The sequence below is a fragment of the Anoplolepis gracilipes genome, chromosome 3 (genome assembly GCF_047496725.1).
Source record: "Anoplolepis gracilipes chromosome 3, ASM4749672v1, whole genome shotgun sequence".
Lineage (NCBI taxonomy): Eukaryota > Metazoa > Arthropoda > Insecta > Hymenoptera > Formicidae > Anoplolepis > Anoplolepis gracilipes.
Window position 1 is genome coordinate 14356963 of NC_132972.1, and position 20922 is coordinate 14377884.

Genomic DNA, 20922 nt, shown 5'->3' on the forward strand with positions numbered 1-20922 from the left:
GCCTGGAAACTTGCCAGCCAAGTCCATCTGTGTACGATTTCACTTGTTGCAATGGTGCCATCGGGAAGCATATCCACATATACGCACTCGACTCGGTAGCGCATCTCGCATGCTATTCATTTTTGAGCTCCATTCCAGATACGTCACAGCAAGGGATCGAGCAATTATTCCGTCACTCGCAATAAGAGAAATTCAGATTTAATTAGAATTTTAACCGGGATACGGTTTGAATTTATATTTTAAACGCATGTTTCTAGAAGTTTATGTATTTAAATTATTTATTCACGAAGCAACATTTTTCATTTGAAATATCAAGCTCTAATAAATTATAAATTTTCATTACTTTTCCATAAATAATATTAAATATTAATCCTAGACAACGCTCAATTACTATATGAATATATGCTGCATCATAAAGGACGTCATGATAAAAGGCAGATGCATCAAGAGAGAACTGGTGGTTTATGGTTATAACGATCGGAGATCAAAGAGGAACAGGATTCTGTTATCAGGATTACTTTATCAATCGCTCGTCTGAGACGGGAATGCGCCAGACGTGGACAGGAGCTAGTAATGAGAGAAGAACGAGAGAAAGAGAAAAAGAGAGAGAGAGAGAGAGAGAGAGAGAGAGAGAGAGAGAGAGAGAGAGAGAGAGAGAGAGAGAAAGAACGCCTGCGTTTCTCTCTGGTCGGTGCGGAATATAATCGAAAGAGGAAGAGTCGCCGGGAAGTCGGATAAAGGGAGAGAGAAAGAGAGAAAGAGGAGCGTATCGAGAGGGAGAAAGATTGAGGGCGAGGAAGAGAACAGAGAGACGAATGGTGAGGCATGCCTAGCCCGCCTTGTGCTCGCTACTCTCCTGAGTCAGGTTCAACGACACGCCTCGCCTTCTTCGTAGTAAACAACCTGGCGTAGACTCGCCCGTTGCCTTCTAGCACAAGCACAGTGGTTCCCAAACAATTCCTCCCGCTAAAGCCGCGAATAACGGAGAGGTATTTTGGAAAAAAAAAAAAAATCAACAACTCTTTCGTGTCTCCGTAAGATCGAAGTGTCTTACAGTCTATGTTACCTCAAGTAATTTTGACGCATTCAATGCGTCAATTGATCGATATATTACTTGCGCTTTGAAGAAAATAATAATAAGTAAGATATGCCAGTAAACTGAGAGTTTTTGTGCTAATCATTGACATATATCTGAATTGATTATATTTAATTCCAAGGCACAATATGATTGTATGGGAAAGTATCAATAAGTACATACATTTACCATGTAATTTACAATAACAACATCAGATTGTAGAAATAATGTTTGAGAAGGGTATTCAAAGTATGTGAAAATCTTCACGGAATAAAATGCAAAGAATAAAAAAATACACATATATAAATAGCACATATTCCATGTTGTGAAATTTCATTCGCGCACTCCGTAATAAAGGATGAGACGCCTATGTCGGGCAAGACGCGGCCTTTGCCTCGATATCGTCGCAGGAAACACCCTTTTCAACTTCTCGCTACTCGGTCATCTCGACAACATAAGATACTACAAAGTCATTTCAATCTTGTCCATGCTAATGACTTCTTCCTCTAATTGGCTGCCAAGCGCTTGTGACACGATACACTTTATCATGCCTTTCGCGAGTTCGCGTTGCATGCAAGGCATGCGTGTGTGCGTGCATTTTCTTTGACAAAGTTAAACGCGCACGTTGAAAAAACAGGTACCTGTAAAAGACTCCACTCGCTCATCCTTCGCTATCTATCGTGAAAATTAAGTGGCACCGACGTTATTGTAACTCTTATCGAAACTTTATTCAGATTAAGGGGTTTGCACAAAGGCCACTTCGCACAGATGGCAACGAGGCTCAACGTTGGAATCTGTATAGAGGTGGAAGGGAAGTTATATGTCACAGTATAAAAGAGAGGCACCGAGGAGATCGTAATGACTAAATTGCGAACTTCCAGTACACGTGCACTCTCGCGCCGGCGCTTTCATGCGAGCCGTCGTTTTCGAGGCAGACAAGAGGATCGGCGAACCTGCCGCGGCGATGCGGTCCACGTCAAGATCCGTCCGTTTGTTATGCCAACCTGTTAGCGTTGCCCGCTGCTCGTTCAATATGCCATTTCACGACGACTTTGCGCGAAGGTCCCTTGCGGACGACGATATAATGCATGCTTGCAACGGACGTATCATGTGTACGCGCGTAAGATATAATGCTAACGTACAGCAACGCTAATTGTACGCGCTGTGCGATACAATGAAATGTTTTAACGAGTCATGTTAAAACGCAGATAGCTATTGTGCATAGGTCGGATATATAGGTAGCGTATCTGTTAAAAAACTTACTATTTTTTTCACACTGTAGAAAAAACTGTACCCACAGTTGTGTGGTCCATTTTACAAATATATTCCTCTAGCAAAACTTTTTTTTTTTATAACTGTTACATATTAAGATTGAAGGAGCGTTATGCCAGAATTTTAATTGCAACTGTGAATTAGCTAAGAAACATAATCAAAGATGCAGTTTCTAATTTCAAAAATATTTCATTCTAAATGAGGGTCTCTAATTGTGAGGATAATTACAGATCGTGCACAAGCAGCTTTCCTAACAAGGTTCATTCGCGGAATCCATTGTGATGTTGAAAAGTTATTTCTCACAACGGCGGACTCTTGGTACGAGATGACGAGGAAAGCGCGGCCTGTATGATTCTAGGGGTCGATTGTGTGAACTTAATTAGAATTTATGGAGAGCACGAGCCAGTGACCAACACAACGCGCTACGACAAACACAACGATATCATTTATGCAGGAGCGCGACATACCGCAGAGTGCAATTAATATAAATGATGGATTATTACCCTCGCTCTCTCGAGTATGCCGGATGCGTACTCGCATATCCTACGGAATATATAAATAAATGCGACTACTTAAACAAAATAATTTTCTTTTCAATTATTTTGATAAATGTATATCGAAAATATAGAGAGAATATTAGACATTTGAATTTGCAGTCAACTTTGCTATCAGTAACTAAAATATGCTTTGTTTATTATAAAACTTTTTAATGGCACTCGAATATATCAAAAGTCATTACATTAATTGGAACAAAATACACAAATATATATATCAAATAGATGATAATAATTAATTCAAATAGACAATAATAATCAATTAATTCATAAACTATTGAAATTTTAATGGTGTGCTTCTCTTATTATACATGCACGCTTGAAAAATTATAAGCTTAAATAATAATAAATTAATAATAACATTATATTAATAAAAAGAAAGTTAGATATCTAAATTAGTATTCATGCTTTCTTTAATTCAACTTATGTACGCGTGTGCATTTATTAACTGATTTATGTTCTCGTTTAATTAACATTAGCAATTTTTTCAATATAAAATTTCTGCAATTTAATAATATCAAAAGATAATCAGAAGGCATCCATATCAATCAACAAATGCATGTTTTTAACGACATATCAATTTATTGAAATTGAAATGATTTGTATTCGCAATAACCGTCATTCACATATGCTTCGAATTCACATGATGTCAGATAATAGTTAACAAATTATATTCATTATATGAGAATCTTTTGAAATCCATTATCGACAGATCCATTTTATTAATTAACTCAAGACGATTGCTGCTCCATAATTTGTTGGGATTTATAGACTCGTACTGTCGTAATTTACCATGTCGCTAACTTTCTCGGAATCAGTACAATTGATGCTTCTTGATCGACGATATCCTTCTGTCTGGCAAGATGCGCGCGGCATGTATACGCGAGATGTATCTTGTATGAGCGGTATATCTCTGTACAAAGACATGCGAGCGTCTATCCTACGTGTCCTTCGTCGTCCATGGTTCTAGCTTCGGCACGGAGAACCTGCATTCCGGTAAAGCAATTAATAATTGATAACGTGATATGAGTCGGCGTGGGAAACATGCTTCGAACAGTTCTAGACAGCAGAGACGCTGAGAATAATTCATACCCTGCACACCATCTCTAACTTCTGCATCCTTTCTCTCTCTCTCTCTCTCTCTCTCTCTCTCTCTTTCTTTTTTTCTCTCCCTCTCTTCATCCAGCAGACTTTCATTGCCTTTTTTCTCAAACGCTCGAAGAGATCTACCGATCGGATGAAGAACTATAGACGAAAAAAGTATACTTACAAATTGTGACACATCTAGAAAGAAGAAGAGTGCCTTGTGTGTGTCGAGATAATGTTGAAGGAAAAACATGGAAAAAAGAGATGTGAGATAAATCGTATCGTCTTAAGCTCATTCAGACGTAAGAAGAATAATAGATTACAGTTGGATTCGTGTAATGTATTTAGTAGCTGGAATAGTGTTACTTTTTTATTTTCCTTGACATCGTTTTTTTGTTCGAAAAAAACATGTATCTGAAAATATCTTGGGATTAACAGCTCGCAGAAACTAACAGAAGCATGAAGGAAATATGAAATTGAGCAAGCCATTTTCAAATCTTCATGAGAATAATTATTCCAAGTACATTAATTTTAACGGACAACACATTTAATTTATTAATTTATTATATTATAAAAAGATATTTTTTAGTGAATATGAAAGATAGGTAATACAATGGCAGAAACGAGAACGCATATGAACGATCGCCGAACCTTTCAAGAACATTTGAGAGCGACGAAGTAGAGTTAATGCGGTCGCGCTCGTCACTGTCTAGAGGAGCGATTTAATTAAGAGAACGTTAATTAATTAATACGAGCAGACAGACAAGCACGGAGTTTGCTCAAGCTAAAGTCTACTCGAATATCTTTAGTCTACAGGAACAAAAGCGAAGAATAGTATAGTTTGAAAAAAGCGCTTTACACGTATGTATAAAAGATCTTTTATATATTATATCATAATATTTAAAATGTGATGGTTTTATGTCTCATTATTTATAACATGGATAAATTATTATATTTTGCGAATGTTGATTATAAATAATGATAAAAGAAATGTTGTGTCTCGGACACATATTGTTAATAATGAATTAAAAAATCTACGAACATGTATATATATTATATATAAATAAAGAACTTATTTTAAAAAAGTTTTTGATAAATCCAAATTGTATGTCGCTCGATTAGGAATATCGAGAGAAAAAAACATTATTTGGCATCAAGCAAATACAAAGCTGAGCTTCATCTGCAATTACGCGAATTAATTTTAGCAGTTTTAATCCCTCTTCATGAAGTTGCCCACGCGCTTAATCTCCGGCCGAGTAGAGCGCGCCGCAACGCGAAGGCCTTTTGCACTTTTTCTGTCTGCGGAAAAATAACACGACCGGAAGAGACTGCGGCAGCCATGAATACGTGACCGCTGCAGTATTCGGCTTAGGAGGGAACGGAAACGAAAGTTTCAGGGACGCACGACGAATTTTTGAGCACACAACTTGCATGATTTTTATTGCTGATGGCAGAGTAATATCGTTTGTCAGTTGCATTAATTAATTTCATCGTTGATACATGACAAAGCACTATTTTTAATAAATGTGTGCGGTATATATTATTGTTACTTCCTCCCCCATAATTTTAATTTAAAATTATCACTTTAAATAATAAATAAGAAAAGTCTTATATAGTTTAAGTAGTAAAAAAAATGTTTTACATTATATAAATATCCATTGTATTAAATTAATACTTATAGTTTAAGCAACGTTAATTAAAAAAAAAAAATATTTTTATTGTGTTATTGTATTTAAAAAATATTATGTTATGCATGCAAAAGTTACATTTTTAGTAATAAAAAGTATCGTTTATTAGCAATCATGAAAAGATTCTAATTAACATTATAAATAGAAATGTATACAATTTCTCATGCGTATCTTCTTTTATTATTTCAATGAGATTGGAGAATTCCACTCATCCAAAAGAAATCTTAAAACATAATAAAAGCCCTTGGCTATTAATATGTCGAAGTATCCGTTTTTAATATTGTATGATCATTAAGCATATACACGTGGTACGGCTCTTTTATTAATTAATAATTTTTACATCGAATCCCATTTTACTCATCCTCTCGCATTATCTTTTATCTACCAGACATTCGTGCACTTTTTGCTTTGTCTCTCTCTCAGAAAGGAACTCATTTTCTGCATAGATTCTCAATCCTTTCCTATAACTCTCTCCCTCTTATCATCATTAATTGCAATTAATCCATTTAGCCATTACAGGCTTTTACGCGCCGAAATCTTTACGTCATTTGATTTAAGTATGGAGTCTGGTTGATTTCATAATGTCGGGAGAACTTTTTGTCGACGAGAGAGATGAGTCAAAGAAGGAGGATACCGCGTCGAACGAATCGAAATCCTTTTTGCGCCACTTTCCTGCCGTTATTAATTATCGCCGAGTCATTATTAAAAGACCCCCGTCATTTCTACGGAGAGCTTTTTATATATTTCATTAAAAGGTATGTACCCATGGTGTACCTGTGAAAAACTCGACTTATCGCGTCCGCTCGCGTCCCGATCGGCGAAGAAGAAGGCGCAACGCGTTGCGCGATCCTATCTTCTCTCAATCTCCTTCTGCCGCCCCTCATTTTCTTCGTTCGAAGTTATTACCGGGACCCGTGCGCGCGTGTCCGTTTAAGCGGCAGAAGGATAACGGTATATCACGCCCAAGCACGTCCTCCCGTCCTTGTACCTCACGCCTACACGTGTACGTACCCTCACTCTCCAATTCGTATCGCCATTTCCGCACGGAGGATGATTGCGCGGATTAGCGACGTGGAAATACTGTCTAGAAAAGCGTGCATATAGCCGACAATTCAACAAGACTCGGTTCTGTGTATTAGGATGATTGGAGACCAAGTATTGGTCTCATTTAATACCAGTAATAGCTAATTGGCTTATTTGTCCGAAATGTAATGAAAGAATTGCCTTCAAATAACTAATTAAAAAGTATCAGTGAAATTTAAATAAATATAATCATTTAAAATATTAATAATAATATTATTTTTTAAGATATACAAAGAGTTTACATTAAGAAAGAGAAAGTATACATATAGAGAGACTGATTACTCCAAAAAAGAAATAGCATATTTCCCTAATACAATTAAAAGGAATTTAGTTAATAATTCAAAGATAAAACATCTATTTAACATAGATGTGAGAAAAATGAAAGTTTGTACAAAAAAGTAACTAATTAATTTTTCCTACGTGATTATAAATAGCAGATTATGATAAAATGATATTTCTTCTAGGTTTCAACTTAACACGTTTTCTTTAAGCACGCTAAATAATAAAAATTTGAATTTTTTATTACGTTGCTGGATGTAGCGAGAGAATAGAATTTTAATCCGATTTCGTATCATATAATACCTAACCAGATACGTTGGTTCTCCAAAAATATGCATTTCTTGACAACAGAATAATTATAAGGAGAGCTTAACTTTTGCTGCGCAAAATAAGAAAAGAAGGTGTATGAGAAAGGAAGGCGCACTCTCTTTCTCTGTCTCTTTGTCTGTCTCTCTCTCTCTCTCTCTCTCTCTCTCTCTCTCTCTCTCTCTCTCTCTCTGTCTCTTTGTCTGTCTCTCTCTCTCTCTCTCTCTCTCTCTCTTTCTCTCCGGGTGATTACCATTGGGCGCGAGCAACTTACGCAGAAAGAGAGAGAAGGCGCAATGATGCCGAGACACGAGAACTGGAATGATGAATTACAAGGCGCGGCAATGAATCAGAGCCCAGTGACAGGCGGTGCACCTACCAACAATGCGGGCCCGTTCTTAGAGGCCCACCAAGGCTGACGACAAACACCTTTCCCTGCGACCGCACTAAACACTCTACCTAAATAATCGTATTTATCTTACTTTTCCTCTTCGGTGGTTTGTTCTCGAAAATTTGTCGATACGAAAATCATGTATGATTTTTTTATCACTTTTTGCGACAACGAATATGTATATTTCTGTCTCTCTCTTTTTAATACATTGCTAGAGTTTGTACAAAATCAAATTTACTTGAATAAATCAATGACGTAATCGTCTTTATTTTGTGTACAATTATTACAAACAAAAGTAGTGTAATGGATTTGACTGTGAATTGTAACAATTGTTTTATGTCTACATCAAACGTCGATGATATAATTCGCTTTTGCACCGACATTAACAAAAAAGTAAGAAATTCATCAAAATGTGTCACGTTGGCAAGATATTAATTTTTTTGATCCTGTAGTTCTGCGACTGTGTCGCAAGAAATCCTCCATCCTGTCATTGTAAACTCTTGTAAATCATTACCAAACTTTTTTTACTTCTATAAGTATATTTTATTACAGCTATAAAATGTATTTCCTATGAGTCATCCATGTACACTCTATGGACGTATAGGAAGCATCTAATTCTTTTCAAAATATAAAATAAACGTTCATATATAGTTTTTTTTTTACATCAAGTTTTATGTCGTTTTTAAAACGTTTAAAAAGCCATTTTAATTAAAGAATATTAAATAAACTGGAATTCTTATATACGTTGTCCTCGAAATATATAATAATAATAATAATTATTATTATTATAATGTCCCGATATAATTCTAAAGAAAATCGATAGCGTCAATAATTAATATACAAACCTACCAATTCAATCGATTCTTTATATTTAAAAAAGTATATAAATTTTAAATAAATTTAACCTTAAATAAATTGAACCTTAAATATTCGAGATTCTACATGTGTTATATAAATCCTCTCTGTATTTTTATATTGCCTAAGATTCGCAATTGTAAATAAGTACATATGTTATTTTAAAGTTTATTGTTAGCCGTTTTCTAAATAAACAGAAAATATCAATAAACTTTTAAAATGTTTATTTTAAAAGGGATTATTTAGATTTCATAAATTTATCAATGATTAATATTTTCAAATAATTGTGTTTTGAGTGTTTTTGTAAATCCAATTAAATTGCGTCAATACGTTACTTTTAATATTACAAATAAAGTACGCAGTTCTTCTTTGTTGCAGATTGCATTTCACACAACAAAAAAATTTAGACCTTAAATTCTCAGAAAGGATCAGAAATTTTTTTGCTTGGCGTAACTTTTAAAACTATTATCGTTGCCGTTATCCTTAGCTATTGAATAGCGAGTGTCAACAGGATGATGCAGTCGCTTAAAAATGCGGCCTTCGCGCTGCAACTGCGTCATACATCGAACGACTACGCCAACGCAAGCAACGATGGGCGATATAATCTTGTGTTAGAAACTTGATAATTCCCTTAGTTTCTAAAACACATGTTTTGGTGTACAGCTATAATTCATCATTCTTAAAAGTTTCAATGCTTCCAGGCACAATTTGCGTAGAAGCCGACGTAAGATGATAAATGGGAAGCTGATCGCATGAGCGAAGAATCGATAGATTAATATAACAAATAACAAATTAATTCGGAATTATTCTAAAAATCGACTCGTAGCAATCGCAAATTTATTAAATTCGGAATAAGAATAGAAGAATAATAATATCTATTTATCAATGTCGTATGACATTAAGTGTCTTCGTACACGATCGATTTCGAAACTCCAGGAGAAGCGGCTGAAACGCTCGTGAGGACCGACCGTACTCAAAGCAGTTAGATAGGCCGTCGGGAATCGCGAAAGTCGAAAAAGAGCCAACCGGGCTGGCGTACTGCCACGAGGGAAACGTAAACTGATCGCGCAATCTGCCGGTGCACGCGGGCAGAGTCAACTCAGGCCACGAAGAATTTCAATCAGCAATAATACCGCCGCAGCGCGTTCTTTCTCTCTCTCTCTCTCTCTCTCTTCATCCTCTCTTCCTCTTCTCTCCTCTTCGGCTCTCTCGCTGCCGCGGCCGCGTGTCCCATCTCCCTTTGCGCGAGCGATCATTCCTCTTCTCTCTCTTTCTCTCGTCTCTGCTTCTCCTCACCGCCAGTCCTCCTCATGCCGGTTACAAATGGCGTCATTATTCCTTAATAATTCGAGATACCGAGCGCGGCGTATTTATTGTCCGGTGTGGGCGGCATGCGCGAGTTGCATCAGCCGGTCAACACTTGTCAGACCGCGCGACCACTTTTTTTTCTCTTTCTCTCTCTCTCTCTCTCTCTCTCTCTCTCTGCCTTCCTCGCGATACGCGCGAATGTTCGCCGGGGTCTATCGGCGCGTATTTATTAGCACCTCGTGGCAACGCGGTGAAGAGTCTCGCGCACATCCTCGGCATCTCCACCACAGGCAGGTAAAGATGAGCGATTTATGCCGCGGTGTGCACCGAGCGCGAGAGCAGGGCGATACCATCTTATAACCGCTTCCGTGCCCGATAATTGAAGTTCGACGTTTTCGGCAGGCGGGGCGGCCGCGAGAACGGTTCTTCATACGTGCGAGTCGAGATAAGAAACGGCGCGTCGTTGATACGGCAAGGAAGATTTGTTGGCATGAAAAAGATGCTGCCGCTTCTCGGCTTCGAGAAGCATTACTCTTTTTGCTCCATTTCGAATTCCGGGCGTTGCTGTTGCAGCGATTACGTCAAGGTACACGTAAAATCGAGATAGGTACATGCGAGTCAGAAGAGATACACGGTTGATCGATCCGAGATGCAAATGAAACAAAATTGATTCTAACACAGAAACATTCATGCTTTAGTTACACATTAATTAACGTTGCGGTATTATAAAGATTATAAAGAAACCAGCTCTCAGAAGTAAAAGCAGAAAATTATTTAATTCGTATTGAATGTATCAATGTTAACCAGTTTTAGTCTTCAACAACCACTTGTAAAGCATCGATAAGCGCATAATGATCGGCATCTATTTACATCGGATCTCGATTTTTACGCTACACGTTTAATTATCTCTCACATATAGTTGACGGCGGAGACGCGTTATCTTTTGTCTGCCCTAATCATTCCGAGACACGCTACGAGATCGAGGATCTGTGCGTACAGGAGAAAGAACAAGCTGTCATCATATGACGAATGTGATAATGACAGGCTAAAATAGGCAAAGTCACCGTAAGCAGTCGTAGTAAGGGTGGAAAGATGGGTTTGGATACCGCGAGAGATCGTGCACCTTCTATACCAGAGGTCACGTGGGCGTATCGAACCAGAGATTAACTGCCTCTCGCCTTTTCCGCGGATTCGCAGCTGTTGCACCACCTGCCGTATCCGCCCTTTTCGCGCCGTTTAATGCCACCTACGTGAAGCACCGCCGTCGTCGAGATGTACCGCCGTCGTAATGTTAATTGCAGGCTGGACGGTAGCCACGTGATATAGCGGCAAACAAGCCGTACGTGAACGCAGTAATTCATCGCAGGATGGACGTTGCACAAGGTGCAAAGTATTGTATGGCGAGTCGCGTGGAAATTGCTTCCGTTATGTTGCTCGAGTGTAGCCGCAATACACCTCTTGTAAACACCTAAATCAGTTGTACAACTCAAGTATTGGGCTATATTTAACAGAAAAGTTAATTTTATAAACTTGTTTTACAACGCTTGTTTCATGGCGGAGAAAATTTATTTATTTCATGCAAGTATTTAGGTTTCAGAAAAAATTTACCACTGGCAAAATTTAGAAGTCATTAGCTTTAATAAAACTTTTTTTAATTAACTTCATAATAATTTTAATTAAATTGATAAAATTTTAAGCAGATGCTCCTCTATTTTCTTATTCATCTCACATTACTATAAATGAATAAAAAAGGCTCATAAAAAACTAAAGATCGAAAGATCGAAAGCCATTCGATATTTTAGTTTCATTGTAATTTTTTTTTCTAACTTTGCATTAAATAACTCTATTATAATTTAAATTATACATATTTGGCTCATTCATGCCTTTCTACCACATCTTTTGATCACATTACTATATTTAATACAAGTCATAAATCCGAGCCCAATATAATATTAGCGTAAAACGTGTAACAATTTTTCACTTTCTTTTCTATTTTATATAAATCTAGCATTCGCCTGATACATTCAATTATCTATTATTCTAGGCAGAGAAAATACAAGTTAAGACGAGATGCGTATGATTTCTATGTACGTACAGTAATATTGATAGGTCAAGAAAATAAGAAAGAAATGCAAGAAATTCCGTTAAAACATTTGCATGATTTTAGCTTGACAGCTATACATTATTCGTTGTTTTGAAGCAGGAAACCTTAACATAATTTAAGACCAAATGATGCGTGCGATTTCGCCGATGTGTAATATAGCATGAAGGAGAGAGAAGAAATGAAAGCAATAGAGTAAATAGCAAGAAATGCTCTCAGAAGCAAGCAAAGACGATTGCCGTTCAAGCGGTATGCGTTGCACGGCAAGGAAGGCCAGTTCTCACCAAGGATGAAGAAAGATATAAATCCACGATTTTACAACTTTTTAGACTGACGTTTATAGTTATAGGCCCCAGCTGCATCCCGTTGGATCAATGATTAGTATCGATCGGACTGCAATAAGAATCCTTTCCTCTGCTTGGCACCTATTACGTACTATACTTAACGTCTCGCGTGTAAATTTTACCAAGAATTTACCGATTTTTCATATTATTATTGATGGGGAATATTCTGCCTTCCAGAAATATTCTGAATTATCATTAAACGAATTTTCTGAGAGAGTCCAGCGTTAATTTCTATCGTTCCCATCATAAATAATTAAATATAATTAGATTCAAGACGAAAAAAAACATAATGTAGAGCGTTAATCTTTTTTTTATCACCGTTACTTGAGATTCTTGAGTTACTGTATTAAATCGCGATAGCTAACGGCATTCCTAATTAATTAATTAACAAATAAAACAATATAGTCAAAGCTGCAAAGGGTATCGCAGATATCGAGAATAGCTGGCAACCAGCTTGATTGTTGAAAACATACGTCCGTCGCGATTCCCGGTATGTTTGTTATCTACGTTCCTTATCACTAGCGGTGCTAGAAGAACGCTCGATCGTTTTCCAACATGTTGTGTCCAAAGCTGATCGTAATTCCGTCGCTATCGCGCGGCTCATAAATTCTAAATTCCTTTTTTTTTTTTTTTAACGCAGGAATCTTCTCGCTTCGTTCGGTCACCTTTTGACCTTCCCCAACTCGATCGATCGATCGACAAGCGCCAAGCTACGACGAATAAAGTCGCTCGTGTGTTTAAAGCCTGTCTTGGTCTCGTTTGAACTCGCGCAATTCGCTCGAAGCAAATCGATTGTGCGTTTCTTCGTCCTTTCCTTCTTCCTGCTTTCGCCGCGAACACGATCTCAACGTTGGCAGTGACTTAAGAGACGCGTTCACAAAACGACTTCTCGTACGCGATAGCTTTCAGGAAACTCAGGATGACAGCGCGTTATCCCCAGGCGTTGCAACAATATGCTTGAAACCGACATTCGAGTGATTTAAGTTGTCAAGTTGAGTTTCTCAAGTGGATTCACGCGTCAAAATAGATGGACCAACGCAAACTGACGAGCAAACTTTCCGTAGTAGAAATGGAACAGTGCTGCGACTGTTTGGAAATAGGAAATAAACAAGAAACATCCTAAAACATTGTTATATTACAGGATATTTTTCTGAGTATATTGTTTCATTCTACATATTTTAGCAGAAATAAAAAAAATTTCACATAGACAAATTTCTAAATATATATTTATTAATGTATTCATATTAATATCGTTATAGATGGAACGGCAATATAATTTATATCTCTCTTTTTTACTTTGAAATACGACTTTTTGAAAAGAGAGAAAGAAAATATTGTACTTAATATAATAAAACAGTTATTTTATTATATTTTTCTCTTCAGTTCCATAGGAAGCGGCAACTAAAATTCTACGTTATATAAAAATAAGATAAGAAACTATAAAATAAACTAACAAGTAAACTAAAAGAACAAGGTCTCACACGTGTGTAAAAATTGTAATTACATTCACTTTTATTCATGAGTCACACGTCACTCTAACACCCACCAGCTAATCATTTAACATTAGCGCACGTGCTTGCAACGCGCCTTTACGCAACTTCGAGACGTCTAATCGATTCAATCATCTTCGAAGACGCGATCCGTTACGGACAGGGAGAGGCGAAACGTGCAGAGATCGAGCGCAGAGCTGAGGATCGAAAGATTGGTGAAACACTTCCTTCCTCGGTACGTAACGACGACGCGGACGCGAATCATTAATCCTCGTATCGCGGTGCCGTGTACCTTGTACCTACCTACCTGTGATTACGATTTTTTTTCTTACTGTATCCTATCTATCTCCCCTGTCCCCCCGGCAAAGTGCGCCTTCTCCCCTTGGCGTATCGTTCGCCCGCGTCTTCGAGAGTAGGGTGGCTACGAGGTAAAGGAACACAACGCCTACGCTTGGCGATGCTCGTTCCCACAACACGCGAGGCGTGAATCGCCGGATATATGTGCGCTTCGACGTACGTTATCTTCTACGTGGTATCCGACCGCTTCGCGGTTTGCGGGAGGTGCAGAATAGACGCAAGGACCGTATATCAGCGAATGTTATCAAAACTGCACAGGTTTACGCGATCCGCTGTGTCTCGGTAATTTTATTTCTACACTACTTTAGATACGCGATATATGTTTTCGACCGCGTGTATATGTGTGTAGAAAATTTAGAAAAATTCTATAAAAAATATTCATAATATATAGTTTTATATAAAATTTATATAAAAAAATGAAAAAAAGTATTCATAATATATATAGTTTTTACAAAAATGTAAATTGTGGATTTTTGAATTGATATTTTTAAATGACATAAAAAATTATCAACATTACAAAACAATTACAAGTTTTCACCATGGCTATTAACGTCACGAGATATTTTAATGATCAATGAAACGATAATTTCTGAACGTTAATAGCAGTCAAGACACATTAAAGTCGTTTCTCTGCGGATTCTGTCAACGTGCCAAAGTCGACTCTTTGCCCGCAAGCATGAAGGAAAAGTGTTCGCCACAAAATATGTTACGCGGCGATGCATCATTTTCAATAAACCCATAATTACACAGGTATCGATGTAAACACGTACGTCATCCGCGTCCCCTCTGTTTCTGCTGGTGCGGACGTGAAAGGTGCCAATTTCGCAGCCGACGAGAATCGTGCACGCGTATTATTTGCGTATACGCATTTGCGTTTACCTCGAGTTTACATCGCACTCGCATATATGTATGTATATGTATATACACGTTTGAGAGTGACAGCGCGAAGGTTTTCCCTCCGAGCGATCGCAGCTCCGTTTGAGCTTTCGATCGACGAGAGCCCCAAGCTCGTGAGTTCCGTCATGACGTGAATCACGTGTTTATTGTACACGGCTTCGCTTGGCAAGGAATGTAAGTAATATGCTCCTCGCGCTTATGCGTGACTCGTATGTACATCCGAGTCGCGTATTGACTGAACCTACGTTATGGCGGCAATAACTCCAGACTGATTACTGAGATGGATAAATATCATATCGTTGATTCACAGTCTCACAACGTGAAAAAACCTTTCGTGTTATCACAGTGAAATCGAAAATATTGCAAAGTAATCCGCTACAGCTTCCAATCACGTCAGTTTGATGAAACGATTTTCAAACTACTGTGTTTTGTAACTTCTCATGTTGCGATATGTTTACATGTCTAAAGTATTCGAAGAACAATTGAAAAATTACAACGACTTTTTACCGTTTGACAGTTTGATTAATAAATATATATTGAATGTAATATATTCAGGATAAATTCTCTTTTGCAAAAACAAAATAACAAAAAATATATAAAATCTTTCTTAACAAATTAGCAACATATATTATTTAATATTATCGCCAGAAATCTTTTTCAATGCAGATATCACAGAAATATCTGCAAACACGTTAAACAGCTGTTATATGTATTATATATAGTATACGCAATGCACAAAATCTCTCTCGGCAAAGAGGGTGCTAACAAAGATTGAAGAAGCCTCGCGACGAACGATTTCCTATTTCCATAAATTATGTTGGCATACGGCATATAACAGATATATAATGCTCTCATTAACAAGTAAGCGCGGCATCTCTCGGGATAGATACTCGGGCGCACGAGTTTCTGTGCCGCTGAATAAGCTCGTTTGTTCGATAAACAGCGCGATCCGGCAGCTCCGGGAGCGTTTGATCAACGCCCAGCCGTCCTATTAATTAAAAGCGGCCGAGTATCACTTCGTTAGGGAGTATCTGATGCGTCATAAAGGCGCGCGTACGTACGGGAGGGAAGAAAAAAAAGGAAAGAGATGGTAGGGACGAGGGAGTGCGGCAGCCTCGTAAGAAGGACACGATGCAAATAGCCATGGAGACTGCCGCGGGACTGCCTCGTTAACGCCTGGAGTTATGGCCTGTCTACACTACGGAGCGCAAGGTGCGTATAAGGAACCTCCGGCTGTGTAATTTGCGAATTACTAATTACGCTGCAACCGCGCGTGTTTCGAATCGTTCGCACTTTACGCTAATCCGCACAAAAATGGACACTTGGCGCGTATCTTGTTACTCTTGTTAATGCCGAGGAGGCCGTTCGCCATCTGACGTCGCGTCCAAAGTAGCATGGATAAAATATCGCTCGTAAAAGCGACGAGGAGAAGAAATCGGAAGCGACGTAAAAGGAAAAGAGACAAAAAAAGGACAAAAAATACGTCGCGATGAAAAACGACTTGGGCTGGATGGACGCACTTACGTTCCTCGAGAATTTGTCGGTGAGGATTCGCGATCGTTATATCCGCCGCGAAAGATGATCGAGAGAGCGATCAGCGATATGTCGAGTGCGAATATCGGCGCGATAATCCTTACGTAGATAAGAAAAAAAAACATGCGTTTCGCGAGATTTTCAGCACGGTTCTAAAGCGGGGAGAGCGTCGAGGGCGCGCAGAAGAAAACCGCGCTTTTACGAGTGAGCTCAAGATCATTTTGCGCTAGCGCGAAGACGCATTCGCGGTTGCAGCGGTATGCTATGGCCGATACGTTCAAGTATGCATATCCACGTTCGGGATATGCATTCCTGCCGTGTAGGCATAACGATGAACGCGCTTACCTCTCGTTGTGTTCTTCGTACGTATCGGCACGGCCGACGTGCAGGATGTGTTACCTTTAATGATAAAGCCGTTGTTATACCTGCTGCGCGGCTGCTAATGCCGCATATGTTAGACCGCGGTGTATTAGCATATCCGATATGTGTACCGCGATGCAACGCTATTCCCGATGCGAATACGTTGAACGTGGCTTAAAGACATACCGGCCGCCGAGAATACTCCACGCTAATAATACAGAATCGAATGTATCGGAAATGTCAAACAGGAAAATGCAGCGATAACGTGCAGTAAAAGATAAAATGTAAGGGTATAAAGATAATTGCCGTGTCGATACTTTTCGTGTCATGCAATCCTGTCAATAAAGTGGATTCGCTTTGAATCTTTAATAAAAAATATTGCCTTTTTTTAGAAAAAATTTATATATATTTATAATTTATAATTTAAATATTACATATCTCTCAAATGTATTTATATATTATTAATGAAACTTAACGCATATATTACAATGAATATAATGAGAATAAAAATTAATCGTCTTATTATAAAGTTCACATTTAAAGAAACTTTATATATAAATATATATTTATTTTCTAAGAATGATTTTTCGAGCATGAAGCATGGAGTCTTTATACGATTAATTGCATGAGCACATTCAATCGCGATACTTTTCTCACGTATCTTAATAAGTCAATTATTTATAAAAGAAAAATGTGCAGTGAAAAATAGAGCTGGAAGATAGAAATGATATTTCACTTTGAATCGACATCGATTGAATGTATCATGTCTTCAATTTAGCTTATGTCAAATCATGTCACCAGAATAATTTGTTGCTCATGAAAATATATTCGTACAAATTGATGTTACAATGTCATATCTCATCCTATTACAGTTTAATATTTAATGAAAAATATATTACACAAATTGACGTAATTCTCCTTAGACGCACGATCAAAAAGATTAAGGATATTTTACACAAACATATACTTTACATACGTTCGAAATATGTAATGCAAAATAATTCTTTTACACGTCTATCGAAGAGATTTAAGACCGATAAGAGAAGTTAGGATAAGTAATCGATATTCAGGTTCGATTTCCGGCGCGCGTACCTGTTGCTCTGCTATCCATAGGATACGTCTCGTGTATGCAGCTGATAGCTGGCATTAGTACGTGACCATTATTTCTGCATGCTCCAGCAATGATTTCCTGTGAGTGGAATGCAAATCTTCCCCGAGCGCGCGATACCTACGATGAATTAATATTAACGACGATATCGTTTTCGCGCCTCTAGGCACGATTCTACTTGTCATTAGACAATCTAATTCAGCATCGCGTCGCTGTAACCTTTTAGGATTAGACACCGTCCACGTCTCGAAGACGGAAAGAGCGTGTTGCGAGAATAAATTAGCAATTTGTCTGCTAATCCATTAGTATATTATACCACGTGTGACTGTATTATCCCTATCGGATCTAACGTAATCGATAAAATAGCATAGCGTTTACAGAATATGTAGGAAAAAACCATGGCGTCAAGACATGCAAGTTTTATTGAAACATTTACATGTCTGATATATGTACTTCGCATAAAGAGTGTTTTTCTCTCTACTGTCTCTATTTTATGTGTGGCATTCCTTTGCAATAAACTCTTCAAGAAATTTATAGTCGATCTTTGTATTGAGAAAATATTAATAAGTTGCTTGCATTATATATATATATATATATATATATATATATATACACATATAATTTTTTAATTTAATATTAAATGTTTTTATAATATAGATTTATATAAATAAAATTTAAGCAAATTAGTGCAAACTATAAACATATAAAACTATGTTCTATTTATTTAGTTGTAGTAATTTTCTACTTAGCATTCTAACACAAGTTTTCAGACTAATATATTTATAATAATAATAATATTTTTAGTTTACTTTTGTTATTTTGCTGTATAAAATATACTTTTTAAATTATCAAAATTATGACGAAATAGTTGTTAAACTTAATTTTTTTATTAACTTCTAGTAAAATATATAGAAAATAAAATCTATATTTAGGGAATATTTTGGAATAATTTTTCTTTACTTTATCTACTTAGCCAGGAATCGCAATTATAACTGCATACTTGACTACAAACAACTGATTTATTTTGAAAGGTGCAAACTACAGTTATAAGAGAAACAATTTGCACTCTTGCGGTTTAGTCAGGCAGATATTTATCACACTCTTGAATTAAAACCTGCCGGGTCCAAAACTTGTAATCTCAAAATCCCTCTGTTCGGAGGCAGCAGCGGAACTTGAAAAGTTTATCACGCTTGAACTTGGATGAAACTTTGCTTATATATCCGATGTGATAGTAGTAAAGAGTAACTGCAACCCTTCGTAACTGTCGTGCGAAAAGTCGCCACATTCTCAGAGTATTAAAGTCTCCTTGTATACAAGGCGATTCATCATACATGAACACCATTGTATGTTGATACAATGTGTGCATTAGTATGCCCGCAAACGCTTTCTACGTAGATTGTTAATTCGCTTTGCAAATAAAAATTTGTTACTACTTTGAAAAATATTATCTTCAGTATAAATAAAATTTTGCAATAATTTTCGGATGATAGTTTAAGATTCACAAATTAATGTTCTTTTAAAAGTATCAACTTTGTTATTATAAATACATAAGTTGCCAAATTTTAAAAATAAGTAAATAATTTTCAAATTTAGCTGTACAAATTTTAGCAAAATTGAAATATTTAATAAATAAAACGTTTTATATATCAAGTATTGTAAAATAAAAATTAAGACAAAAGTGCTGTGTTTGATAACATCAAGTTGCATTTGATATAGCGATTTTCTAACTCAATTTGTGCAAGACAGTAAAATTCAAATTCCCTTTTAAAATAAAATCCAATTAATATTTTAAGAATAATCACAAAAAAAAAATATATATATATTGACCTAAAATATTAATTTTGCAAGTTATAAAAGTAATTTATATGTATTATTATTAGCGAGAATACGAGTAATGTTACGTATATTCTTTACTACGAATACGTGTGTGAGCGTATTACTATCTTGTATAAATCACAGAAGACACGTAGACGATGCAAGGTATATTGACGCAAGCGTGGCGATATTTCAGCTGTCACGTGTAATCCTCATCCGATACGGTTTCTTTCGAAACCTATATTAATTTCGTTTGGCGTGCTATTTTATTCAAAAGTCGAGCGGAAACGAGCCGTCGAAGAGCGAGAAACGACACGCTTCAGTATCGGTTGCCGTACATCAAAGCGTCTCGACACAAATATATCGCGATGGATACCATGTTATTTTTCTGTAACATCGATGCAAAGCGACCAGAAACGTGCTAGTAATTTGCATCGTCAGATCTGTGTTTCAAAGTATACAATATATTCGCACAAGTATCTGACTTGTATCAGACTTTCACGCACTCTACGCATTTCTAAATTACTCTGCGTGTAAATAATTTTTTCTAAAATAATCGTGTTTATTTTTAATCGAAATTTCAAATAACAAATTTTTAATTAACTAGTAACTCGTTATTTTAGAGACTCCAAATAAGCAACCAAGCAAAGGAGCGCCGTTTTGAACAATATATGTCTTAGCAGTATAATAATTTAAATTAAACGCACGATGCAAACCAAAGCAAATATCATACAACAAATATTAAGAAACGAAGAGTTCATTATATTAGGGAATCTTCGTATGTTATCTAATAAGTTTGTAACTTTATATGTAGCATTTCTGTTATATCCTACAACTTGCATGCTTATAAGCCATAAGAAGCCTGCGCGTGTGCGGAAAAGGAACTAGTGAAAGGAAAAAAATCTTCCGTAAACGCAAAACTTAACTATTGGAGATTTTATTTATAGCGCATATTATATTCTGCAAGCATGCGCGCATTTCTTGTTAAGTTCTTTGACTCTATAGAACACGCGTAAATCG

General features: G+C 36.9%; 1 protein-coding gene across 1 annotated transcript in view; it reads right to left on the reverse strand.

Annotated features, from left to right (window-relative positions):
- Positions 1-3441: 3441 nt before the first annotated feature.
- The window catches only part of LOC140663336 (UPF0489 protein C5orf22 homolog), a 244223-nt gene continuing 226742 nt past the window's right edge, over positions 3442-20922 (reverse strand). The window contains exon 4 of the mRNA XM_072887393.1: positions 3442-3887. Within this exon, the coding sequence (XP_072743494.1) occupies positions 3842-3887 (46 nt within the window). The 3' untranslated portion in view covers positions 3442-3841. The remainder of the gene's footprint in view (positions 3888-20922) is intronic.